This window comes from Triplophysa dalaica, chromosome 18 (assembly GCF_015846415.1).
Source record: "Triplophysa dalaica isolate WHDGS20190420 chromosome 18, ASM1584641v1, whole genome shotgun sequence".
Lineage (NCBI taxonomy): Eukaryota > Metazoa > Chordata > Actinopteri > Cypriniformes > Nemacheilidae > Triplophysa > Triplophysa dalaica.
Genome location: NC_079559.1, coordinates 7047736 through 7075685, shown reverse-complemented (window position 1 = coordinate 7075685; position 27950 = coordinate 7047736). Strand labels below are relative to the sequence as shown.

The 27950-nt window shown below is 40.5% G+C and overlaps 1 protein-coding gene across 3 annotated transcripts; it reads left to right on the top strand.

The window, feature by feature from the left end:
* The first annotated feature begins 794 nt into the window (after positions 1–794).
* Positions 795–27498, top strand: rfx2 (regulatory factor X, 2 (influences HLA class II expression)). Of its 3 annotated transcripts, XM_056772456.1 has the most exons (18): positions 795–1472; positions 14047–14158; positions 15221–15310; positions 15728–15807; positions 16028–16292; positions 17704–17778; positions 19352–19533; positions 19832–19951; positions 20260–20381; positions 20533–20651; positions 23704–23816; positions 23931–24088; positions 24196–24293; positions 24716–24865; positions 24970–25178; positions 25408–25561; positions 26193–26235; positions 26338–27498. In XM_056772456.1, the coding sequence occupies exons 2-18, from the start codon at positions 14054–14056 to the stop codon at positions 26448–26450; spliced, it is 2196 nt and encodes a 731-aa protein (XP_056628434.1). In that variant the 5' UTR covers positions 795–1472; positions 14047–14053; the 3' UTR covers positions 26451–27498. The 3 variants fall into 3 exon arrangements, with proteins under 3 accessions (XP_056628434.1, XP_056628435.1, XP_056628436.1); XM_056772457.1 differs by lacking the exon at positions 17704–17778; XM_056772458.1 differs by lacking the exon at positions 15221–15310 and having other exon boundaries at positions 798–1472.
* The last annotated feature ends 452 nt before the right edge of the window (positions 27499–27950 follow it).

Sequence of the window (27950 nt, the reverse complement as noted above, 5' to 3'; positions counted from 1 at the left end):
AACTCAACTGTATGATTACACAGTGAAATAAAAAGAGAAAGTGTGAGGAAAGTACCTGTAAAGCAATATTAACCACGTTTTCTTCCTTCTATAGGGTCAGACATCTATAGACACATGTGGGTTATTATTTATTTTATTTAAGGTAAACCTGGTGAACACCACTTTTAGGCTATTCTATTTCACATATGTGACCCTGGATCACAAAACCAGTCTTAAGTAGCACAGGAACATTTTTAGTAAAAGACAAAAATACATTGTATGGGTCAAAATGATTGATTTTTCTTTTCTGCCAAAAACATTAGGATATTAAGTAAAGATTATGTTCCATGGATATATTAAGTAATTTCCAACCCTAAATATAGAAAAACTTTATTTTTGTGAGTGGATGGCCTACCACAGTGTCCCCTATACACAACTTCAAAGGCAATTTTTTCAATATTTTGATTTTTTGCACTCTCAGATTCCAGAGTTTTCCAGATTCCAGTGTCTCAGGCATAGATTGACCTACCCTTAAAAACCATACATTAAAAGAAAGCTTGGTTATTCAGCTTTAAAGTGATGTAAAAATCTCAATTTCGGAAAATTGACCCTTAAGACTGGTTTTGTCGTCCGGGGTCACATATTTTACTTAACACTGGGCAAATGCAGTATATACTTTACAGTTTGCAAATATAATGCCTCCTTAAATCCTAAAATATTTTAGACTTTGGTGTAAGATGTTTGTTTGTTATAACAATAAGCAAGTTATAACTTGATTTCATGTTGTTTAATTTGTCTTATTTTAAATACATATAAGTTCTCTTAAGGAAGTTTGTTTGTGCCCCCTAGTGGCCCTTGCCACCGGTTGAGAAAACACTGTCCTATGATGAAACACCGCCACCGAGCGGTGATTGTGACGTAGTACACATGAAATGTATCCGCGTGCAAATATGCTGCTCAGTCTGACAGCACGAACAGTTCTAGCACAGACGACGTTCGCATAAAAATACTATTTTTAAACTTCATGGATTGCGCCACAGATATTTTTACGGTCACACACGTCAACAACATCGTTGCTGAATAATGCGTGGCCCATACCGGTTAAATACGTTAAACGAGAGTCAGATTTCTTCTTTTGGTCAGTTTATCTGGTATCTTCGCGGTAAAATCACAAAGTTTTAGCGGAGAGAAACGAAGCGCGCTTCTGCGCGGCTCTCCGCGGGGAATCAAACATTAACCGGTTAAGCCAAGAGTAAAATGCTCTAGGAGGAGCCTAAACGTGGCCCTCCCCCTCTCGCTTTTTAGCCTTTGACGTATGAGGAGGGCGATAGCAACAGTTGCCTCGAGACCCCCGCTCGCCATAGTGACTGTAGTCGTGGAGACAGTTACTTACCAACGGGAGCAACACTCAGCAACAGCAGCAGCAGCCGCAACTGGAGGAGAGAGAGGGAAAAGAACAGTAAAGCCAGGGCAGATCTAAGCAGAAGCCTGAGGTGAATATCTTTTTACTGGTTAAAGAGATCGAAATTAATTTCATGAAAACGTTACAGGCCATGAAGGTTGAGTAATCTGCATCTGGACATGTTTTCACGCCCTGATCTCCTCGCTGTCTTATAGAATCACGTTAGCGCGCTAGTTGGTTAGCTCATCTGACTCGCCAACTTTGATCAGTTTGTTTGACTATACTGGGCGAAAACCTCAAGTGATCTGTCTGTATGTTAAATGTCATACATCTTGTTAATCACGTCTGTGAGATGTATATAATGTCTTGATGGGGTAAGTTGACGAGCTAACTTGCTAACCAGCTGAGTAGACAAACTTTCCAAAAAGCTAAAACTGTTTTAATAGCAGCGAAATCTGTTCGAGGAGGAACAGTTGCAGTTTAACAGCCTTGTTCCGCAATCGCTTCACTTCACGGATCGTTTTTATTTCCTAAAGCGCGTGAGTTACTCTGGTTCTGCGCTGATTCCGAGAGACTGACGCGAAATCTTGACCAATTTGGTTCCGTTTACCTAACGTTCTGGATAAATACTTTTAATATTTATAAATGGAAACGCCACATCGTAGATTGTTTTTAGTCGTGTCGTGTTTATTTGAGCCAGAAGTTGCAGGACGGGATGCATCAACAGGTTGTTAAAGAACCAAAAGCGGTGACCAGCGAAAGTGATTTGTCTTATTACGAGCGTCATTGGTGATACAAACTTTGTAAACTATTTAGACAATGATAAATGTCTGTTTGTATATCTGATTTGAGTGTATTTTCGTCATATACACAGATCCTCGGGCTCATATCAAGATTGTGATCTTAACTTATGTCTAGTAGCCTGTCGTTAAAATCCGTAAAAATGTGTAAAACAAAGAATTATTGTGAATGAGGCTCATGAATGAGATGTGAGATTAATGTTATTGTCCTTAATACACGGGTGTCTTAGAGAGGAATAAAATCACTGTTTTAAGTGGCTATTGCGAATGCATCTAAATTAGTCTTTAACCTTATTGTTTTGCGCCTTATTGATTTGTGCGTCAATTTTTTTGACGCAAAACAGAAAATCAATTTCTGTCACACATGTGATGCGTCTTTGATGCCGGGTACATGTCACTGCTCCACATCCCCCTGCCTATTCAAAGTTTTTAATGGCGTAACTAAGTAGAGCTGTGTTAGTGATGTGAATCACTATACTGTAGTAATTATGAGCAAATGAGTTATGTATTTGCATGATCATTCTCCCTAATGAGATCAGCCTGGCTGTTGACGCTAACAGCTTGACTGTGCTCACCCAAAGCTGCTGTAATTTTTCTGAAGTTGCAACGTGTCGCCGTGGCGATGTTACACCTGCTCGGGAGAGAGTCTGGTAATGAGCCCTCTTCATGACAATAGCTTGCGGTCCAGGTGTCGGCCCTCATTGGTCTCTGCCTCTCTATTGATCTCTCTTTAGCCGAGAGTGTCCGTGCTATTGAAAGCCTGCCTGATAATGAGGATAATTGGCATAGAGACAGATCCTGATGCAACATGTACCTCACGTTGACCAGCTATTTCCTCACTATCCACAACATCCTGGATGGCTTCTATTATTTCACTCTCCCTGGAGCGCTGGCGGTGGGATGCTTAAGATTAGGTGTATTCGTCTGTCACATTTAAGAGAGTGTGTATGTGTGACTGGTCCCTCCTGAGCTCAGCTTAACGGGGAGGGGACTGGCAGCATAGCTCGCATCCGTTGCCGACGTGTCTGTCAAGGGCTTCACTGAGCTCTGAAATTCTCCCCAAACACATCCTTACAATGTGACATCTCCAAAAGCCCAAAGATCCGGTTTCTGTAATGAAATATATGTTGTTACAGGTGCATTTCCAGGCTGGAGGAGAAATGAATCATTCATGTAATTGAAGTTAATTATTGATGGGGCTGGTCTCTGCTTCCTGGGCTGTGTGATGTCCAGTTTGGTAGTTTTGTGGGGTTTGCAATGCATGCGATACTATTGTTGAAATGACCTCTTCCTCGGTTAGACTGTGAATCATAATCAAAGTTATTTGTTAGTCCAACTGTCCGTTTGGATAAGCTTGGGTACAGTAGTTTGATGTGTTGCTAAGGGGACATCGTAGCCCAGTGGGCAACATGGGCTGTGATGTCTGCCCGCAAGGACAAGTGGGCCCCAGGAACAAGAGATCAAAAGTTTGCCACCGTTGGCAGTACAAAAAATTGCTAAAAATAAATATGATTTCTACATAGGTTTCCCCATAAGCACAAGGATGTTTACCCAAAAATAAAACATTTAGTGAATTAAACTAGAATGTGTATCGTGGTTTGATGTAATCTGAGCACTGTGGCATGCCAGCTTGACAAATATTACTTGCGAATTTTGCTTTCAAGGCAACAGGAAGCGGGGGTTTGTGGTAAGGTTGCATTTAATTAGTTTTAGATCACTCCCTTACTATTTCTGTGGTTATAATGTGAAATTACAATACTTTCATCCTAACTGAATGTATTTTGTATGTCGTCGCCTATCTTTGTATGTCACCTGTATTTACTGTATGCTCCCCATTGGAAAATTTATGGTGTGTTTGTCATTGGCAGGTTAGCTGTTTGTTGCCTTTTTGTCACATAAATGCTGGTGGAGTTACATATTGAAAAATGCAAGTAGGATATTGAATATTCATTAGTTCTTGCTGAAGTTACTACGTTTTGCGGCCATGTGACTCTGTCAATATGAACGAAACTTAAACCCCCAAATCTTAATGTAGATTGCCCAAAGAGCATATCAGAAACCAATGTTTGTTAAAGTTTTGCCTTAAACACTACATATATCTGTGTAGTTTATGTATCCTTTTTTGGTTATTCAAATCTGAGAAAAAGATTAGCTGTAAATCAGAGGACAAATTTAAAACCATTTGTTCACTTGTTTTGACAAAGCCCCGTAATGCGATGTAGTCCAAATCAAGCTTTTAATTTGCTTACACACCCACCACAAAGAAAAATAAAGGAATGGGAATGGAATTCTGCGCAACCCAGATCCGAGCAGCTGTTATGTTTACATGGCAACTTGATACACAAATACAGCCATGGTTTTGGCATCATAGTGGCTGGGACGGGGGTGCTGTGTTATTCTTTTAAAAGTCAGTGGTTTTTAATCAACTCTTCAATCTGTTTGTGGCGATGGACGTACACTCTACGCTCGCAAAGGAGCTGAAGGGCAAGATGCAGATACAGTACCAGAATTAGTCAGCTGTATCGCCGATCACTGTTCTATGCCGAATATCTGCTTTGATGTGAGTTTGGACGTCTCTGGTTTCTCTTCCACACCCTGGAGAGGCATCACTAGCATGAGAGCCGGTGTTGTACGCATTGCTGTCTTTAGCATCTGTATGGATAATCACTTTAAAATCATTTAATGAAATCAGGCCACACTATCTACGTTTACACAACAGGAAGTGATAACATCAGTTGCATGCACGAGGTAGTTTACCTACATCTGAACACGCATGCACATGCATGCATGCATGGGCAGTCCACATTACATCACGCTCATCTGTCAGCGCTCATGTAGAACCGTGCCTGCGTCCTGTATTCTGTCTCAGAGCTGATCTCCTCTCCCCTCCTCAATCTTCTGCCATCATGGAGACTTCATGATTGTTTTACCAGGGTCTACTGAAACCCTATACCGTACTGAGCTTTTAATGGACTATAGTACATGCAAACAGCTGCAGTGGTCCCCTGTGAAAGGTATTTGTGCATGTGGATGCATCATGGGGGAGGGGAGGCAGATGGCCAGATACAGCTCTCCCGTGTGTGTGCATGCGTGTATGTGCGCATGATTAAGCTAGTGCTGGATTTAGCCCGTGTTTAAAGAGGCCGAGCCAGAATCAGATCACTGCTGTACCCGTCCGGCAGCTGCCCTTGTGCTGAACAGGGTCACTGTGAGGCCTGCGCCCTGCGTGTCGGCGTCAGGGCTGCTCTAGTGCAATAATACTCAAGATAAAAACTAGAGATAAAGTCATTGGAGGAAAAAACACGCTATAGTTGCAAATTAAATTGTGTTTGTAAAGTGAAACCTGTTTTGGCACAGTGATGGGTTTGTTTATTGTGTATTTAGAAATAAAGATTTAGTCCTGGCAGTGTGATCAATTCTGTTGATCATTAGTCTTTTTTGTCTCCATAGATATCATAATCATTGTGTTTTGTTTTGCTGTTTATGACTGTAATTATCTCATTATCTTATCATTTACTCAGACGTACAGAAACAGCTTCCCTCCATTATGTCATACAGAATTGACAGGTTGAGTTCGAGCAAAGAAGTTTCCGTTCGATAGGCACTCATCATTATAATCTATTGCTCATATTTATTGCAAGGGATTTCTTCATTATTTACTCACCTTTGAGTTTTTCCAAATCTTTAAAAATGTCTTTGTATTGATGAAAACAGAGCTTATAACCATACAGAATTTGCCCCCCATTGACTACCATAGTAGGAAAAAATACAATGGTATTCAAAAGTGCCCCAGAAATGTTTGCTGTCCTACATTCTTAAAAATGTCTTAATTTGTGTTCAACAGAACAAAGAAATGTTTAAAGTTATTTTTTCTTCTATGTGATTCAATGTATAACTCACCCTACAGAAAAATAATGAACCTTAACTCTTAAAGGGACAGTTGACACAACTATAAAAATTCTGTCATCATTTACTCACCTTTGGATTGTTCCGAATCTTTGGGATTTCTTTGTTACAATGAACACAGAGAAAGATATTTGGAAGAATGCTTGTAACCAAATAGTTCTTGGCCACCATTGACCACCATAGTAACAAAAATTACAATGGTAGTCAAAAGTGCCCCAGAACTGTATGCTTTCCTACATTCTATAAAACATCTTATTTTATGTTAACCAAAACAAAGACATTTATAAAACAGTTTTTTTCTTCTATTTTTTTCTTTCTCTGTGTTCATCGGAAACAAGAATCGGACACAGATTTGGAACAACTGAAATAATTTTCATTTGTTCAGGTTTCTTTAAGACTTGTTCAGGGAGTGCAATATTTTACAGAGATAAAAACAGGTGAACAAATCTCATTGGTTTACATTCAAAGGGGCATCTAAGGATTAAAACCCCAGATTCTGGGGTTTTTTTATTTGACTCGGGCTAGTACAACCGGGAGCGCCTTAGCAACTGGTCTGGCAGCATGCCAAAAACATTCCCTAGCAACCAGATAGCAACCCCCTGGCAACCAGCCATAAAACCCTACTTGTTTTTTCCTTAAAAATGATTTTGTAAATTATATTAATGCCAATATCTCTGTTAGCTCACAGGACTACACTGCATTAAGCCACTACGTCTGATGAATAATATGTAAAGTTGATCAAAACCCATTCTTCTTTTTTTTTAAGAGATAGGGGAAACGTGTGGCTTGGCTGTGAGATGTCTGAGCAGCAGGTTGAGACTTGTTGAAGATTGAAATGTGTTGCTCACGAGAGCCTCTCCCTCACCGTATAAACCCCCCACCCTTTCGTCTCAAACCACTCCTTGTCGGGCGTTCTTTACATTCCACCTGCTTTGTATCGTAACCGTACAACTGCTAATTAAATTTCCTGCCACAAACAGCACACTGGGCAGTGACATTTGCATCACAATGGCCTTGTCTCTTTCTAAGTCTCTCATGATCCACAGACATGGACAGACACTGTAATGTCCTCCTTTTTAACTGTTGCATATCACACAAAGCTGTTTTTTGTCCTTAACCCAGTTTTCTGTTTGTTGACCTCAAAGAAAATGTAAGTCAGGTTCAAAATAATATGAGGGTGAATAAAGTTATTCTTTCAGTTCTATTTTATCGTTGTCTTTAAAATCGGATCTTTACTGACTTCATTTCTGTGTTCTGTTTCGTTTAATATCGATTACAATTAGGTTTGGCACATTTTGTAGCATCAGGATTCACCCACTTATTCATCCTTTAGAAGGTCACTTCATTTATACCCACAGAAAAACATCTCTTATTCAGCACTTTTTCTCCACCTAAGCTAACGTCTCTGTATTTATCATGCGTTGCTTAAGCTATGCCTGACTACAGATGTGCACTTTAGCCCATCAATACCCATTCATGTCCCTATATGCACCTGAATAGACGACGAGGAAGTGATTGTTGATTCTGTGTGGGCTGAACCTTGTGTGACTCTTGCGTTGCCCTCTGTGCTATTGTATGCAGAACTGGTCAAACAGTCATCTTGGCCCATTTTCCCCCATCGGTCAAGGCCAGGTTGAGTCTTTGTTTATTAAAAAATTTCCACCGTTTGCAAGCAGTTAAGTTCTCTGTCGTTTTTTCTATGCAGCTGCTCACAGGATTTCTCATAATGGATATTGTAGTAGAGTAGGCGGGGCGAGACCGTGGTTCGAGTCCGGTGAGTAATTGTGAATTAGCGCCAGCTGTGCGCACACCGGCCTCGAATCACGTAGGAGATGGGAGAATATAAAAGGAACGAGCGACCGGACCGTCGAAGAGAGAGGACCGGGCCCGAACTTGTGTTTGTATTTATGTTTATGTTAATGTTATTGCGCCGGCGGTCGTCCGTGAGGGGCCGCCGGCTATTATTACTTTATTAAATGTTTGTTTAAATGTCTTCCGGTTCCCGACTCCTTCCTTCCATACTTGAATTGTGTTACAGATATTAAAAACACTCATGTCCTTAGTCTGAAGATTTGGCCAGCATGAAGAGAAACCATCCATTAGATCGGCCACAACCATTGACGTGGGTTATTGGATTGCCTAATGTGATACTCAAGGAAAGACAGCTAATGAGCCGATCTTTCTATTTAAATGTGTGATGGGTAGAAGCGTGTTGACAGGCAAATTTCATCCGGTCTGTTTCCTTTCAAACGGTAATAATGACCGACTGTAAGTCAAGAAGTTGAAATGTCAACAGCACAGGGAGTTTAGCTGATGCTTTTCATTTACAGCTGTAGAGATCGGTCATAAGAGCACGTTAAAGGGCGTCTGTTTAGATGGAACCGAATGAATCGCAGAAGGTATGGAGAAGGCTGTGTTGTTTTTTCAGATTAATAAAGGAAAGATTACTCGGCCTGCTCAGCTCCGAAATCCCAACGTGGAGGTTTTTCTCTGGAGAGTAGACGTAATGTGGAGACAATGTGGTGGAACAGAATCACTTTAGGATGTTTTTTTCCTCTGTTTTCTCTTCGCATCCCAGTATATAGGTAACCGTTGACCTGATGCCATTTGGCGCTTATCTCTGGTCGTCTGGTTATCTTAGCTTCTTCAAACAAAAATGGCCAGATGCATACAATATTAGCTGTATTTTATTGCACATAATAACAAATGTAGATATGCATACAAAAACAGCTGTTGCATTTGATGCATTTAAAAGTCTTCTTTATCTGGTGGTTTGTTTTCCAGCTGGAACTTGTTGCAACTGTGCAGCAGCAAGCCTGCAGCAGCAACTGTGATCCATCACATTCGTGTGGCAATTTTCCCTCAACAGTTTTTCTAATGTGTCACTGGGTGTAGTAACCACTATGTATATTTTTGCGCCCCAAACAGGCACCTGCTTGGAGAACGTTTTGAAATTCGAGACTTACCCTGGAGCACCTTTTAGTAGCTCGAGACTGTTTTTGTATCACCATGGGCAACAAGATGGTGTGACAACAGAATCCGGAGTTCCACCATTTTGTCAGGGAAATGACTCCTACAAAACCATTAAACAGTTTACTTTAATGACGGTGTCTTTCCCCTTGTACTCTTTTTTTCAAACGTAAGCTTTCGGTTTTACAATCCACGTTCTTTATTCTCAGAATCATCCTCTGCTCCGGGTTGGGGGTGGTGCGGAAATCTGGAAAGGGTTACCGGGGGAGGAGGAGGAGGAGGAGGAGGAGAAGGAGTAGGGTGGGGGGGTTGTAGAGTTGTAAGTGTGAACAAATGGTCTCCATGGCAACGCTCGACCGATTCTCCCTGGCTGCAGAGCCCTTTGCTTGTGGCGTGCTGGCGACGGATGGACTGGGGTTGCGATGGCAATTGAAGAATGAGGGTTCTGCGAATGTGTGCGTTTGGTGGACGATCAAGGAGAGAATGGCAAGGAAAAGCTGCAGGTTTTTTGGAAGAGCTCGAATGGATCCAAGGGTCCAGCTGAACACTTACATCGTGACCGTCCACTGCCATCTGCAAACCCTTCCTCTCTTACCTCTCTTTGTGTATGCAGTGCAATTTACACACATTAAATAAAACTGGATTGCAATTTAGTTCTAACCAAAACAAGCCCCCACAACACAGTTTAGTAAATAATCTACAGCTTCAAGATTTGTTTTGTTCTGTCAGTTAGTTTAAATGGATGTCTGGATTATAAGCGGTAGGCAACCCGCTGTGTCGTCTGAATGTGTTTTGAAAACCGTGTATCTGTGAAACATCAGCCCAGCTTGTTGGACACAGATGTCCAGTATAGACAGCCCTTTAATGGCAACAAGTGCTTCTGCTTTATTGCACGACTGTTTGAAGCTTCCGGTGGTTCATTAAAGCAATCGGAGTGTATTTTCAAGCTGCAAATCTGTCAGGACCGTCTGGATTATCTAGTTGGAAAAGTAGTTTAAAGCTTCGTTTCCAAAGTGATTGTTGTGTTTGGAGTGTCGAGTCACTTTTCTTTATTCGTTTTTTGTCTTAATATCCTTTCTGATGGCTTTAACATTCCCTGTCAGCGTGACCACGTAAAAAACATACCAAAGGAAAAGGTTAGAAAGTTTAGCTGCACAGTGTCTGTAAACGTTTTGCTGTGAAGGCACATGGTTTTCCCCTCCCAAGTCCCTGAACCCCCCGTCCCCCCTTACAGGGTTGGAGTAATAGTTTATGTATTTATTGTTCTAAGTTTCTGGTTAATGTGAGATAGAAGGATCACTTGGGGGATGGCATTGTTTGGTTTGGGAAGTATTCTGTTGGTTGCATAGCAACAGGCTCCTGGAAACGGGAGTGGACGGTGTTGCCACTAGCAACCGTTGTTGCTCTGCAAACAATGTGGGCCAGTGCAAACATGAGCCAAGACTGTGGGCTCCTGTTTTTAATTGAACATCTGCATGTGCTTTTGCCCTGATAGAGCGCTGTTAAAGTTCGATCTGTCTTTGACAGATGTCTCTAAACCTTTTTCTCAACACTAAACACATTAACAGGTATGGCATTGTGTTTTCTTTGTTGTTTAACGCCTAGGAAGGATTTCGATCTCACTCCCTTCAAACTAAGGTTAATGAGAACAGAAGGAAATCGCCGCTGTGATTTGGCGGTCTTTAATAGCTCATTTGTGTTTAGCTGAGGTGAGTGGTTGTGTCGTGCGGCAGGGAGTCTGGGCTGTACTGTAATAAAGCACAACCCTATTCAGGACGGGCCTCTCTTGCTTTTCACACCAAAGTGCCGGGGCTCCCGCTGTTCTTCTGCCTTTATGCGGGTCGTAGTTGCTGGTGGGGAATTTGTGTGGCTTTTAACCTTGTCTAGAAGCTCACGTAAAGTCCAGAAAGTGACACCGCTTGTCCAATACTGCCCTTAATTCACTTTTTCTTTATCTTAGTTTTACATTAGACAACAATACGCTGACTGACAGGATGAAGTTGATTTCTCTCGGAACACCTGAAGGCTTACAGTGAAGAATATTAACAGTAGGAATAATAGCGGTAGGCAAGATTCGCCTCCAAAGATAACTGCGTCTGGGCCAACCAAACGTATTTATATCCAATGCAACACCCCTCAGACAAATTCCTTTCTTTTAAAAGATCAAAGCGCGCACTTAGTATTTACTCTCAGAGTTCTGATGAAACTTATTGATGTTATTACTCATTTTTTTTAAACAGTATGGCTCATGCGAGAGAGTTGGATTTTTCCTGAATAACCCTGTCGATTGATTGGATGTGACTCCGTGATTACTGAAGATTTAGCACACAGTTTATTTATTTACCGTATATTCAGTCAGTGTTGAGGATTACACTATCTTATAAACATGGTTTAAACGGATAATTCACCCAAAAATGAAAACTCTGTCATTATTTACGCACCTTCAAGTTGTTCCAAATCTTTATCGTTTTCTTTGTTCTGATGAACACTTAGAAAGATAATTGGGAGAATGCATATATAACAAGACAGATTTTGCCCCCCCCCCCTTGACTACAAAAGTAGGAATAAATACAATGGTAGTCAAAACGTGCCTCAGAACTGTTCGCTGTCCTAGATTCTTCAAAATGTCAATGGTGGGCAAAATCTGTTTGTTATAAGCATTCTTCCAAATATGTTTCTAAGTGTTTATCAGAACAAAGAAATTTAAACAGATTTGGAACAACCTGAAGCTGATTAAATTGTCATTATTGGGTGAAGTATTCCTTTAAAAGACACAATAATGAAAAAGACAAATTTTGATGTCTTGGCTTCATGAACAAAAAAAATGATAGAAAGCAGATATCAGTGAATTTTTAGCTTGCAAAGGCAATTAAAATTTCTTTGCATTTTTATACTTTATATTTAATACATTTCTAGATTTTGGAGTGTCATCTAAAAATGATATTTACCTTATAAAATATTTAAAAGGCATTTAATGAAATTTATGATAATGATATATAACCTTTCTTGCGTTAGATGTCATCAGAAAAGAATGAAAAATTATGGAAATGTAATTTTGTTCGTATATGAAATTGAATTGTACTGTTCTTCTAGAGCATTTCATCCTATTGCTGCTTTATTTTTTTATGCACATTTTTGTTATTTTATAAATACACCCAGAGCTCAAACTTTACAAAACTCTAGGGATGCACCAATTCTTTGGAAACCGATATATTGGCCGATATACAGTATCTAAATATTAATATAAAATTCCCTGAGACTGAAACACAAGGCAAAAAGTGGACAATTGCTTTTATTTTTAAACATTCACAGCGGAAAAGAAGAGAACCTCTCTTTTTCCCCTGAAAATCACGTACCAAGCCTACTTTACACTTGTTAACGGTTCTTTAACCTTCAAGCTTTTCTGGTATATTTAATAAACAAATTATAGATGTTCTTCCAGAAAAATGTTCTTAAAAGCTGAAAAAGTTTAACCAGAGGAAATTATTTATGATTTATCGGCTATAATATATCGGTTTAAATCGTATAATGTTTTGATATGTTTGTATCTATAACATTAAAAATGACCATTTATCGGCCAATGCTGATAATTTATCACGCATCCCTACTTAATTCATCTTCATCCACTTCTTTTATTTAAGACGCTGTAGACAGTTCTATTCGTCCTTATTCAGCTTCAATTAATTTACCTTTGAATTCAGCTTTCCACTTGAGAATTTATTATTTCACATTACTAATCTCAGAAACACAATTAGCCGCTTTTCTTTATTCTTTCGCTCCCAGTGGAAAACTTTGAGTGCTTGTAATTATCATCCGTGTTTCCCTCAGATGAAATCGTGCATGTTAAGCGTATCGCTTGTTGTGCTTTCCTCCATTGTAAACTTCAACAACTGTCATGAAAACGCATGAGCTCTCTGATCAGACTTCTCTCTTGACAGCCCTCAGGATCGATGCGAGTACGCATTCTAACCTCTGATCTGGGACCTGTTGCACGCTCTGCCAATTGCTTTTGAAATGTGGAACGAAAGATCTGTGTCGCTGTCAGGCAGGTTAAGAGCTTATTTAGATGTACACAGATCGACAGGCCTCCCTTAGCTCTTTTTCCATGTTTCTGAGTCTGTCTGTCTCTCCGCCACTACAGAGTTCCTGTGCGAGCGCTTAAAAAAGAATAGAGCAAGGGGTGGGGGGAGGTTAGGGTGGTAGAGTTAGGGATGGTTGCCATGGATCCCTCACCATAGCAACCGACAAACGTTTACAAAGCATTGAGGAATTTCCTCATATCAGCTGTATTATTGGAGCCCCTAGAGACGGAGTTCATTCCAAACAACTGCTGGAGATCATCAGTATCCTGGCGGGGGGGACCAGCCTCATTGCCGTTTTAGTTTTTCAGTTTTTTTCAGGTGTGGGGGGGCGTTGTTTTTCCACCCCTTAACTCTTTCCAAAGTCCTTTGCTGTCTCCTCTTGTTCCGTTTAGTTTTTCTCTTGTTCCATAAGAGGCCGCCTGGTCTCCATTTGTGTTGCCCTCCTCTTTTATATTGCATCATGGCTCGGATGAGTTGAACTGTGTTCTTGACGACAGTGTCAAACTTTTCGGCTCAACACTTTAACTGAATCCCCTCCCGGCCGGTAGGAGCCGAACCGTGGTTGTGATACGATTGTTAATGTCTCCTTTGTTCATTTCCACATAATATAGTTCATAGATGAGTGGCCTGCTGGGGCTGTGGGTGGCTTGGTCTGTCTTGGCTGGTTCGAGCTTTTCCTGGTCCTGTAGTAGAGGCTTGTGTGAAAAGGCACATTGATGATGGCTGGCCAATGTGCAGAGTGTTTCAGTGAGCCGCTTTGATCCCTCTAGCAACTTGATGCATCTACGATTCCATTATGCAACCCTAGCTGCATCCCTATTTGCATTATTATAAAGATGTTTTATTTATTATACCTAGCATTTAAATTTAAGGTGTAGTGTTTTATTGTCTTTCAATTTTTTCTTAGGAGAAACATGCAGCGGTCAGAGGGCGGCTCAGAGACGGCGTCCACTGTGGCACTAAGGACGTCCACCTCAGCCCAGGCGCCTGTGGTTCAGCCCGTTCCCCCATCACAACAGGTAAATGTGTTCTGCATGACACGCTATCACACATCCTAAAACAACAAGGCAGATAATAATTGTTATGAAACCTCCGCCACCTTGAAGAAAGGCAGAGCTTTAGTGTAGCACATCTCTCATCAGTCTGAATCTCGGTAAAGATGACTTCAGTAAACGCTGGATCCATCTGAAGTGATGAAAGATCTCTCCTCACCCACACCCTTCAGCTGTCAGAGCCGATTGAAATGATTAGCGGCGACGTTGAGCCGAGCTGGGAGGGAAATGTTGGGTTTGGATCAACCACACATTCAAAGAAACCCATCTTTATATTATTTAGGTTCATGTTTTGAGTATTACATCATATTTCTTCTGACTGAAACCGGTAGAATACTTTAAGCCATGATGTTTTCGTTGCAATTCATGCTCTATGTATAGATTACATTTCGGTTGTCACACACACACAGAAGAACATTTGAGGTGCCAGTCTGGAGAGATTAAACATGGTTTCTATAGGCGTATCCAGTGGTTGTCAACAGGGGGGCGGGGCCCATAAGGGGGCCCCAGCTGACTTCGAGAGGGGCATCAAGGTGATCATTATTTTAAAATTAGCATTGAAATACATAAAAAAGATATATATATATATATATATATATATATATATTATTTGGCCATTTTTATAGCTAATAAACGTTTTTACAGTCAACATTAATCTCTAAAATATTTTATTGGGTAGAAATGTTGAGGTTTTGTGAGTAGAAGGGCGGGGGCTTTTAATATTGTCAAATATATTTGTTAAAATATCTTCTTTGGTGTTTCACGGATAACAGTCATATACAGGTTTTGAACCACATGAGGTGTAATAAATGATGACAGAATATTTCCGGGTGAACAATTACACTTACATTTTTTCATTAAGCAGACACCACAGTTGAGAAATACAAGTGATTGCCTGGCCGCCAAATTATACTGATAAAGAAGAATTTCAAACTCCAGAAAAGTTACGCTTCTCCTTTCAAGGGACCTTTCAAGAATTAGAGTCTCTTAATTCTCAAGTTTGTGTGTATGTGTGTCCCTCACCTGCAGCGTGTGTTAGTTCAGACCACTGGTTCTGCCCAGAAGGGTGCTCAGGCGCAGCAGCTGCCCGTGCCTAGAGTTCAACAGGTCCCTCAGCAGGTACACACACACACACAGGACAGCCAATCACTGCACACCCCGATGACCGGCAACAATTCCGGCTTATCTCTTTCCCCTTTTCATATCTCTGTCACTCTCTCGGCTGTCTTTGTCCCTGCATCACCAGCTCTGTTAAATCAACAACATACTGTCCGAGCCCCGAAAAACACAGACACGCTTCACTCTCATGCACGCCATGCCTGAGCTGTCGCGACTAACACGCTAATTACTGCTTTTCCGGCGTGAAGGGGTGTCTCTCATTGTCGAGGTGAATCTTTGTGTTCACTGCCCTCTGCTGCCTGCAATCTGAATGTAGAACCTCACTTCGCTTGCAGAATTTATATTGGCACACGTCAGACGTGACGCAGTGCTTTTTGCTTCTGATCTTCATATGTGTGTTCCTGTGTGTTTTTGAAGGTACAACAGGTCCAGCACGTGTACCAGTCCCAGGTGCAGTACGTGGAGGGGGGAGAGGCGGTCTATCCCAATGGAACAATGTAAGTAATTGATATGGGTGCTCATTTTATTTTATCTTTATTTTCTCTAATTTGATGGTTCAACATTATTAAACATCTGACAGTGGTTTGTAGGTAAAATCTGAAGTTATTAATTTCTTTTAATGACTTGAAAAGTGAGTACGTGGGATCTGTGATAAAAGTTTCTGAAAATCATGAATCCATGACTCTCACGTGCACACTCTCTTCTGTCTTCCTTTAGTCGCACTGCATACTCTTACAACCCAGACTCCCAGCTGTACGGACAGGGTAGCGGAAGCACCTACTTTGACTCCCAGGCAGGGGGCACACAGGTCACCACCGTTGTCTCGTCCGCCAGCGGAGTGCCCACTCACAGCATGGTGGGCATTGCCATGGACGTAGGTGGCAGTCAAATCATTTCCAGCGGCAGTGCTTACCTGATCCACGGTGGAATGGAGAGCGGCCGTCACCACTCTTCTCACTCATCCCGCTCCTCATCCGCAATGGTACGGTCCTCTCTACTAAAAGATTGTAAGACTGGTCCATAAGTGATGTGGGAGAGGGGGTGAGATTTTGTGACAGTTTGAGTATTTGAAAAGCTGCAATTCCAGAAATATGGCCACCACAGAAACAAATTGCTCTCATCCTTCAGTTCTTAAAAGAAATAAAAATAGTCATTACAGTTCATGTCGATGGCGCAAAAAAATCTGTTTTGAATTTATAACCACACCACTTTTACTGCTCAAATAAGAGTAGAAAATGCTTGCTAAACTTTTTAAGTTATATCCAGTTTTCTCATATAATGGCTGTTTGAAGTCACTAAATCCCATGATAACATGCAAATGATGCAATCATTCCAGGACTATTTAGACAGCTTAGTTGCCACACATTTTCCACATATAGGAATGCTTTGTCCATAGACTTCCATTATAAGTGCTTTACAGTTAACATGCATTTCGAATAAACTAGTAAGATACTAGCGACATGTCACTAAAATGGTCGATACTGAATGTTTTTAACCTCAAACATTCCTTTAAAACAGCAATATTTTGCAACTTTTTTCAGAGCGTCACTTAAATATGTACAATACTACACTAATAGCCTCTGTCACGTAGTCGGTCATATCATCAGTCATATAGAAGTTTATGAGGTGGTCCTGAGGCAGTAATAGAGCTTGAGAAGGCAACTGCCTCTAAATAATTCAGCTCTGCCTTGTTTTAGCAGTTTTCACAGCCACTTGAGTGGCCTCCGAAACAAAGCAACCCCTGGGGCTCATTACCATTTGGCCAAGAGCCCTCGGGAGCCTTTTAAACACTTGGAAGGATGCCAGTTTTTTACTTCCACCCTGTCTTTTTCTAAGTTTGCCACTCTGCCAAATCTGTCTCCCAGTGCCTTCTTTTATTCCTTTAATCTTTTTAAGCCTCACTTTATTTCAAGTTTAGATAGACAGTATTTGAAAATCGAAATTCATCTCGGCCACAAGTTTCACCTCAGTGCTGAGAAACCAATCCGCGCCCAGTATTGGAAACTTAAATCCTTCTCCCGTGCAGGTGATATGTTTATAAACACGCTGTTTATAACCGTGCGATTTCCGAATCGCCTGGCGAGTTGTTCTGGTGTGTTTGAGGGTAGCGTGACCTCAGTTCATTTCCATATATGAGGCCGAGACAGGAAGAGTGCCGTTACCCTTAGAGTTCCTCACATTTGCATGCTTTTTGTCCACTCGTAATGAATGTGGCTGCAAATACTGACAGACTGTAATAGAAATGCTCAAAATCCGGCTGCAGCTAACAGACTGATTTCCTTTTCTTTTTTGTGTGTGTGTTCTCCTCTGTTGTCCCCCCACACATCCCACCCCCTCCATTCTTTCTTGTCGTCCCCCCGTTTCATGTCTCGCATGCCCTTACTTTTCCTCAGCTTGAAATGGCGATTGAAAACCTTCAAAAGGCAGATGGGATTGCCACTCACAAAAGCAGCCTGCTCAACAGCCATGTAAGTCAAACCGGGGGGGGGACTTGATTCGAATCGGGAACAAAATCTGTAACAGAGCCTATTTCTCCTGCCTGCTTCTTTTGCTTTGCATTTCACCGCTGATGCGAGCATGCTTTTATCAGAACTGCCCATTTGGGGTTAAACTGCCCCACTCACATGTACACCACTTATAGAGACATCCAGTTAGCATGAAAGGGACTGAACGTGTTTGTGTGTATTTCAGCTCGTGTGATGCTAATGAGAGTTTAAGGCCCTGAATTTGAATATCAGAAGACGTTGCTTTATGTTCCACCCCTCCACAAAACACACACATACACACAACTTAACATTAAAGCACACCTCTCAAACCTTACATTAAAGGTTTCGTTTCGCTAGTTCTAATTTGCCAGGGGTTTCAGATCCTAGTCGAAATGTGTTAGATGTTTAACAACCTGAAGTGGCTTAGAGCTCTTGAGACCGGCACATTTGTATAGGTCAGCATAAAGACAGACACCTCAGCCCACGGTTATGAATATTTAAAAATGTTCAATGATCCTCCTTTTAAGAGGGCTGTATTGGCTTAACAAAGCCTGAGGTAACGCTGCTGTGTATGTTTGTGTCGGTGGAGGGGCTAATTTAATCTTCACATATTAGCTGTTAGTTGTTTTTGCTTCAAAGTCTGCAGATATCTCCCACATTTCAAATAGAGCCATTTAACACTCCCTCTCTCGTGTTTTTTTACCTCGGTTATTGGTTGGCCCAAACAATCCAACCCTGCAGAAATCTAAAAAAAAAAAAAAATATTCATTTTTCAGTCATGCCACTCGTGTTTTTGATCATATATTCAGACATCTTGGCTATTATGATCATTAAGAAACATGAATAGATATATAGACACTGTGTAAAAGTGTTAGTTCACCCAAAATGAAAATTCTGTCATCCTTTACTCACCATCTTGTCATTTCATACCTATATGACTTTCTTTCCTTTGCAGAACACAAAATAATATATTAAAAAAGGTTAGTAACTAAACAATGGTGGTACCCATTCCCTTCTATTGTATAGACACAACAGCGATTCCCTATATCCTTCAAAAATGTCTTATTTTGTGTTCTGCAGAAGACAGTGGCGGGTATGCAGAGCTTGAATAAATGGCAGAATATTCATTCTTGGTTGAACTGTCACTTTAACAGTTTTAACCAAAAAATTAAATGATAGCATAATTTCTCGGCCGTCAAGTTGTTTCAAACCTGTATTCATTGTATTGTTATTCTGAACACAAAGAAAGATATTTGATAGAACGTTTGTAACCAATCAGTTCTGGGTCACTATTGACTACCATAGAAGAAAATTAAACTACTATGTCAGTCAATGGCCCCAAACTGTTTGGTTTCCAACATTCTTCAAAATGTCTTATTTAGGTCTTACTTTAGGTTGAATAAATGTTGAATGAATTTTCATTTTTGCATGTATGAGAATAAATACGAATATGTATGATAAAGATTATTTTGTTTAAACTTCAACTATTTCTGTAGTATTCATGATCTGGTTTGAGATCATTGTCCATTTGAGGTTATTGTATCTTTGTGCGCAGTTGCAGTGGTTACTGGATAACTACGAGACCGCTGAGGGAGTGAGTCTGCCGCGGAGCTCTCTGTATAACCACTACCTGAGACACTGTCAGGAGCAGAAACTGGATCCGGTCAACGCCGCCTCGTTCGGCAAACTCATCCGCTCGGTGTTCATGGGTCTTCGCACACGCCGACTTGGCACCAGGTCAGATAAATAGCTACAAACTCAAGAACCCCACTTAATCCACAAACAATGTCAGACTACAGCCAGAGCTACAACCACAATCACTCCTAGATTTAGTCACAGCAGCACAGAGGAACGTTTATTCGGTCTGCTGAAAACACTGCTGTAATACTTAAAGTATGATCATGAGGTGATGGGCTGAAATAAATCACATTCAGTCTCAAACTGTGGTGTGTGGATGCAGAGATTGGGGTTGCCGGGATAGAGCTGATGGGATAAAAATGCAATGGCTCATTCTGTGTGTGTGTGTGTGTCTCAGGGGGAACTCAAAATACCATTATTACGGCATTCGTCTGAAGCCTGACTCGCCTCTCAACCGCATGCAGGAGGACACACAGTACATGGCAATGAGACAACAGCCTGTCCATCAGAAACAGAGGTGAACACCTTCTCTCTCGTTTCCCACTTGTATTTAAAGTGTCAAGTCACAGTTATATCAGCATCTGGTAGTGTGTCTCGCGTTTAGATCCAGACAAAGTTTTTTTTCACCAAATAATTTGTTGGATTTGAGCGTAACGGATTTCCTTCACTGATTCACACTTCCTTCTCAAAGTTTTTCGTCTTCTCTTTTCAGTCACATAAATCCCAGCATACTTAGCCTTCATCTCCCTCTCGATCCATATCTCTTTCTCTCAGTTGTGAATAATAGTCCACTTGTAAATTTTGTGACGTTTCTTTTATGTCCAGGTTTAAGCCCTTGCACAAGATGGATGGGATGGGAGACAGTCTGAACAGCAGCTCCCAGCACTTGTCCGGCACCCCAGAGCAGAGCGTAGCCGCCCAGAGCCAGCATCACCAGCAGTACATTGGTAAAACCTCCCGTGGCATAGTGTTTTTTAAGCCGGTCTCTTAGGAAAGATTCAAATTATCTACACTCCCACCCTCTAGTTTACAATCCTTCTTAATTGCATTTTAACTTTAAGAATTATTCACATTGTATGTTTGTGTGTATTTTGGTAGATGTGTCCCACGTCCTACCGCCCTTCCCCTCTCCTGATCTCGGCTCGTGTCCTTTGCCTGAGGCGATCTGCTTGAATGATGTGAAAAAACTGCAGAACAACTACAGGATCCACTGTGAGGTATTGCACACTTTTGCACATTTATTTGTATCACTCCACTAGAAGCTCCTATAAAACATTGATGAACTTTGTTGAAACCTGTAACTTTATATTGGCACCTACTGTATTATTGCTCCTGTATGACATATCGCGTATTGCTTCCTAAACTCTTTGTAAATCGCTTTGGATAAAAGCGTCTGCTAAATGACTAAATGTAGATGTAAATGAATCATACCCACTTTCCAGTGCTGGACCAGAGCTTCTGCCTAAAGGTGGACCCCTAAGGAGAAACCCCTAAGGCCTGGCACTACGGTTATGTTCTTCTATCAAAAGGTTTAGAAAACAAAAACTTAGTCTGGCTAGCCTAATGTTACAAAGATAAACCGAAACTTATAAGGGCCTGATAGCTTTAGGAATATATGACCGAATTTGCATTTGGGAAGAGGATCCCTTTAATTTGCGATAAACAACCATTTATCACATATTTTCCACCATGGGTGCAAGTAGGTGACGGGATAAATAAGCAAAACACCATTAACATTTATAGCTTAATTTATAAAACATTTATAAATCATAGCCTTCTGTAAAACAGTTTTCTGTCACAAAATATTATTAGGTCTGTCAAAGTGAAATTTGTCATTTGACATTGACATTATAACTTTCATTCTGTTGTGTGTGATTTTTCTAAAGAGGATCAGACCACAAACACCACAGCGAGTCCTCTAGTGGACCTCACACATTGTTGTCCATGGCTCATTTATTTTTGTTAAACATCCCAGTCATACATTTGTATGATTCATTAAAATGTTTTTTCCATTGATATAGCTTCTATTATATATTCATTCTAAATGCTTTATAAATTATTACCAAAATTGAGTAAATATGACATATACATGTCTTTTCTCAGTCTTACCTTCACTTTCAACAAGCTACTAAGAGTGACAGGACAAACAGCACTACATTCGTGTTGCCAGAGCAGTTTAACTGCAGAGGATGAGGTTCAATGCAGATGGAAAAACTTGTAATTTCAATCTAAGTGCGCTTTTTTGGCATGAGAAATAACCATTCAAATTCATCCAAAGCTTGTGCAGTCAGGCTGTGTACAATGAATCTCTCTTTCTCTTTCTCTCTCTCTCTCTCTCTCTGCTCTTCTCGGTATTTATCTTCCTTCTCGTTCTCTGTGCCGACAGAGTTTCTGGTTTGACACGTTCCTTGAGTTTTACTTTCATAATGCAACAGGTCTCATTACACCACAGTTCTCAATATTCAGACCCATCTTCATTTCAGAGCTTACTGTCTTGATATCATTGCTGCCGTGATCTCATGCACTCTGTCTCTCTCTAGCCCTCTCTGTCCACCGCATGTATTTTGTTCCGTTTTTTTATTTCTCAGGGTTGTTTAGTCTTTACAATTAACCTTAACTAGTAGAATCTTGACTGTCCGTCTGTAGCTAGCTGCAGTTTTTTCTCACCGCCTTCATTATTTGGCTCTTCTCAGACCCTCTAAATGGGCAGATTTAATCTTACATTTTAGCTTTACTACCAATAACAAGGGGAAGTTTGACCTTGCATCCCAATTCGCACACCATTTGTACTAAAAAACTGTTAACTAAGTCCCAAATCAAAGAGGCCGTTTACACGAAAAAACTCAAAAACAATGTATGCGTTTTGGCTGTCCGTTTACACGGAAATGGCGTTTTAGGCGACTGAAAAAACAAACTTTTGAAAACGGGTCTCAAAGTGCAATTTTTTGAAAACGCCTCTGTTTCTTTAACTGTAAACTACAATGAAGACAATGACTTCACGCGCATGCGTATTACACGCTCCGTTGCATGAACATAGCCAAAACAAGATGGCGGCTTCCCGTACTGTGAACTCTCTCGCTGCTTGACTATTCGTTAACATTTCCCCTAAAAATGTGCTGCACCAATAAGACCAGCAAAGACACACTATTTACATTCGCCAGACTTTAAACACACATATACGTCCACCAACGGTATTAAAAAGCATATTTGGCTTATAACTGTGCCAAGGAACCTCATGTTTCTTTACGCAACAACATCGCCATCCACTACAACGATTTTATCGGTTTCCCTGGATCCATGTGAATGCAAACCGTTTTGATAACGCTGTCACGTGTACGTGAATCTTTTCAAAAACGTAAAGGAAACGTGTCCAAATTAGGACGTGCATCAGAGTTGTTTACGTCATGCTAAACGGTCTGTTGGGTTTGCAGTAGTAAGACTATTTTGGGAAAACATTTAGTTGGCCGATGATGAATCCCTCAACAGGTCACAAATCTGACGTGTCGACTTTTGAGGAAGTCTGTCTCTGTCATATCTGTCTCTGCACATTATGTTGTGATAAGAGAATGTGTAAATTACCATAGAAGAAGTTGTTCTTGAAGTTTTGTGGTTTAAAGGCAAGTTTATAAGCAACCCATTTGTGCTTTTCTCCCTCTTTATGATGAAGGTAAGACCGCTTGTTTGTCGAGAAAGAGATTTTCTCTTTTTTGTTTTGGAGTGCTGTGTTTGAACTGTTGCCGGGGTGACGGTAAACAAGGTTGTCATGGTGACCTGGCTGTGGAAGCCAAAACATAGCATGTGACCAGCGAGGGGCGGAGGGCGCTGTGTAACTGGATACAATAGTGTGTGTCCTCATCCTGAATCTGAAATATAAGTGTGAATCACTCTTGAGACGGTTTAGCACCACACACACAAACGCACATTTCACTTCTGCTCTTAAATTAAGATAAACACCTTTTGTTTGGCTAAAGCTTATTTTTTAACCTTAAACTGAATTTAAGATGAATGTTATTTAGTTTATGTATGTGGTTGTGTTGTTTAACATTTTAATTTCAAGAGGGCACTTCAATAAGTATTAGCTCAGACTGAAGGAGACCGTCATCACACAAATGTTATCTTAAGCCATTAGAGAGCGTCCTCAAGATTAGTCATCAAGAGCTCCACCCTTCTCTTTTAATAAATGTTTTAAGAGGAATTGTTGGAGTAAGTAGACCTTTAACTGTTTGGATGTGTGTAATCATATTTAATTTGGTTATTTTTCTTCGTCAGGCGACTCTTGATGTTGTGATGAACTTGCAGTTTCATCTCATAGAGAAGCTGTGGGAGACCTTTTGGTATTCAACAGCGCCATCTAGTGACGGGGGAACTACTATTCCCAACAGGTGCCAGATATTCTTAAAAATAAGATTACCTAAAAATGTTAAATCACGTGAAATTTAAAAATAGGACATTTTATTATTTTATTTCTTATTCATTTTTTTAATGTTTTTTTGCAGTGAAGAGGATATGGAAGACATCAGAGGTTTCCCCAGAGAGAAGCTGATCTCTCTCTGTAAATATGAACCAATCAAAGATTGGATGAGAAGCTGCGATCACATCCTGTATCAGGCTCTGGTGGAGATCCTCATCCCTGATGTACTGCGGCCTGTTCCCAGTTAGTAATTATATGAATACACTTACAGTGAGCTGTTCCTGGATCAGTGTTGCAGATATAGTGAGCAGAAAGAATGAGCATTATTTATGACAAATGTGATCCCGCAGGTACACTCACTCAAGCTATCAGAAACTTTGCAAAGAGTTTGGAGAGTTGGTTAACGTCAGCCATGAGTGACTTTCCACAGGAGATTGTTCGCACTAAGGTACAATGTGTGTGTATACTTGAAAGACAATATGTTATAATACAAATAATACGAGCGAAATCTAACAAAATACAGTGTTTTAAAGGTTTTTGATGATATGAAATGTTTTCAATGATTAAAAAGAATGCATTCAAATATTATGATTAAATAATATTATAAAAGTTACAAAATATTATGTTTAATATAATAATACAATAATATTTCCATTAATACAGTATTGAAAATTATATATTATGAAAAACATAAAAAATGCTAGTTAGAAAAAAGGGGTAATAACTGTAAATTGTTATTTGCATTTCAGTTGGTTTGCATTGGTAAGAAGTCAATAATGCTGACTTTATCTGTGCAATTTTGTTTTCGAGTAATTTAATACTCTGCATTAGTATTATTTGATGTAATACTCTGTTACTTTGTATGCGTAGGCAGCAGTAGTGTGTGCGTTTGCACAGACCTTGCGCAGGTACACCTCTCTGAATCACCTGGCGCAAGCGGCCCGTGCCGTCCTGCAGAACACCTCCCAGATCAACCAGATGCTCAGCGACCTCAACCGAGTGGACTTTGCTAACGTTCAGGTCCGTCTCTCTCTGAGTCTCTTTGACTTGTGTCTGTGCTAAAATGATTTAAATGCATCACGGTGTGTTGTGCGCGTCTCACTCTGTGTGTTTTTGTGTTACAGGAGCAGGCGTCCTGGGTGTGTCAGTGCGACGAGAGCGTCGTCCAGCGTTTAGAGCAAGATTTTAAAGTGACCCTACAGCAGCAGAGCTCTCTGGATCAGTGGGCCACCTGGCTAGAGAATGTCGTCAACCAGGTGCTAAAACCTTTTGAAGGCAGTCCCAGCTTCCCCCGCGCCGCCCGCCAGTTCCTCCTCAAATGGTCTTTCTACAGGTAAAGTAAAGTTTACCCTACCAGCATAATGTATCTTAAGTTGTCCCTCAATTATGGTAAGATGTTGAACTTTTTATAAACACAAAGCTTAGCAGTAATTGATCTTATAAGAGTGTTAATAGTAAGAAGAGGCACATTTCTTCGCCTGTGCTTTTAATTCGTGGCTAATTTGATGTGTGATAGTGTTATAGTTTAGTATGATGAAATTCTCCCGTTGCCCTGGTTACAGCTCCATGGTGATCAGAGATCTGACTCTGCGCTCGGCCGCCAGCTTTGGCTCCTTCCACCTCATCCGTCTGCTCTATGATGAATACATGTTCTATTTGGTGGAGCACCGTGTCGCCCAGGCAACCGGAGAGACGCCCATCGCTGTCATGGGGGAGGTGAGAAGATCAGGCTGCTTGATTCCGTTTCATATTTCAGACCTTCACACATTAATAATTTAATAACAGCTGTCACAGATTTAGCCTGTGAAAGAGTTTAGTGTATCAAGGACTTTAGCCTCTTTTGACATTTTGGAAACACTTTTAAAACATATTTTTTATACTAGCTAGTGTATTAAATTTGTGCACTAAACTCAAATCTTATTGGACGGAGAGATTCATCGCAGGTCGACAGGGGAGGGGGGACAGTGTCACACTGCGACAGTGTGTATACAGCTGTGGAAAAAAATTAATAGACCATTTCAAAATTATTTTCACTTTTTCTGAATTTACTATTTACAGGTAAAATTATAATTTTTGTTCAATTCTGTGAACTCCCTAACAATATTTCTCCCAAATTTCTAATATAAAAATTGTTTCTATTTGCATTTATTTGCAAAAAAGAGAATATTTTCTTCGCATTTTTAAAACTTTTTGCATTATTTCTCTTTTTCTCTTTGACACTGAAATAAATAGTTGTAAATTACTACAACATTTTGCGTTAATAATTTCCATAAATATTGAATAGTGCCCACCACAAGACCCACCACGTCACTGCCAATTTTAACAGTTTTCTTTGTTTATATTTCAGTTCAGTGACCTCAGCACAATGATGCCATCAATTATGGAGAAAGGTAACAGATTTGAAAAGTTACCAAACACAAGTTTCAAATTTTCAAGGTTTTTCTGCTCCATGTTCTCATATTCCTTTATTCCCATATTCTTTCTTTACCTAGACGCATCATTCTCAGATGATCTGGGAAGTGATGGAGATATGTCGAGAAGCATGAGCGAGCCAGCAGTGAAGAGAGAGAGAATCGAGATCAATCACTCTCTGCAGGAGATCTAAGAGCCTCATGCCAGCCCAGAGCCGGCTGCTTATGTGTGTGTATTCTCAGCAGTGAATGTAGGGCTGCTTGGGCCAAACTAACACTATGTGAGGTTTTGGTTTATCTTGAGGGTACGTCAGTTTGTCTCTCTCTTTCTCGCTCTCCCCGTTAGGTTTCCTGCGACTGTGAATAAAGAACTTGTTCGTTTTGTAATGTTTTTCCTTTTTGTTGACGTGCCATAGTCTTCATTCAGTGCCTTAGAAACACTAGAGCAGACCTATCTCTATTTTCGTCTCTATCTCTCGTTCTGTCGTTTTCTCGGCCGTGCCTCTAACCGCAGAATGAATGTATCGTCTCAGAACCTCAGATGTCTAAAGCACCTTTTAAAGATGGCCTCATTTTTAGTCGTGCCCTTAAAGACTTTCGGCCTCGGCCGTTACCTGCGGCTCTTCAGGCTTAGATGCAACCCCGCTGACCCAAAGCCGCCCACTCAGCTGCACCGCAGCGTTCCGCCCAAACCTGCTGCACATGCAAATGCCTTTCCATGATGACATGGAGGGTCGACACTTAATCCTTGCAGTTTTGTAGATATAAAGCCCTGGCCATATGAGATGACTAGTCTATACCTCAACAGTTTTTACTCCTCAATGTCTAACTGTAATGTTTTGTAAATCACTATTGAAGAGCATCCCAATGTCAAGCTTCAGGATGTACATACGCCTAATGTGTTGACGGTTATTACTCTGGTAGAGCCATATTCCTAGACACCAAGTAGTGCAGATCTCACCAAATATGGTTTGTAAAACTTTGGTTTAGTTTTGTAGAAGTTCTTAGTTGTTTGCAGTGGTTATAAAGACACCTAGATGATTTGTGAATATATTGAAAGTACCTGTGTGTGCGTGTGTGTCTTTATACAAGGCCTTCTAATGTAACTGGAAGTGAGTGTGCATTCACCCGGTTATGTGAATATTTTGTGTAATTTTTATTAAATTAAACATATGTAGGCCTACCTGAGCTTTTTACATAGCCTCTTTTTATAAAGATTAAAACCTTCCTTTGCATAACAGACTGAAGTAGATATTGTGTATATGTAATAGCAAAAAACATATGGGTGACACATTATAATTCTATGAACCCTCACATCTCGCTTTTTCTAGATGATTTAGAAAACCCAAAATAGATACATGCAGTAACAGAAAATATGCAGATACTTACAGAAACTCCTCATCACTTGGTGCTGTACATCTGATCTGTTGATTTAATTGTAATGCTTTAGATGGGAAGCTGTTGATGTGCCCAACTGACCGATGTAAAGCTGGAAATATTTTCTAAAGATGTCGTTTTTATGTTTGTAATCGTTTGATTTCCAATGTTGTGCTGAACCCAGATGTAATCTTAACCGGTGCCTGGTAGCGGCCCGTAACGGGCACCCTACACACCCCTCTCTGCTATTTACAAAGAGAATTTTCCTTTCAATTTGCTGTTTTGTGTGTTCTGAGAAGTGATTGGCTGATGTTCTC

Bases quoted from the DNA above. Each gene is read 5' to 3' on its own strand.
- rfx2 (XM_056772456.1), top strand. From the start codon at position 14,054: ATGCAGCGGTCAGAGGGCGGCTCAGAGACGGCGTCCACTGTGGCACTA. The intron at 17,779-19,351 runs GTAAGTCAAACC...CTTTGTGCGCAG, and splicing joins GCAGCCTGCTCAACAGCCAT to TTGCAGTGGTTACTGGATAA. The intron at 25,179-25,407 runs GTAAAGTAAAGT...CCCTGGTTACAG, and splicing joins CTCAAATGGTCTTTCTACAG to CTCCATGGTGATCAGAGATC.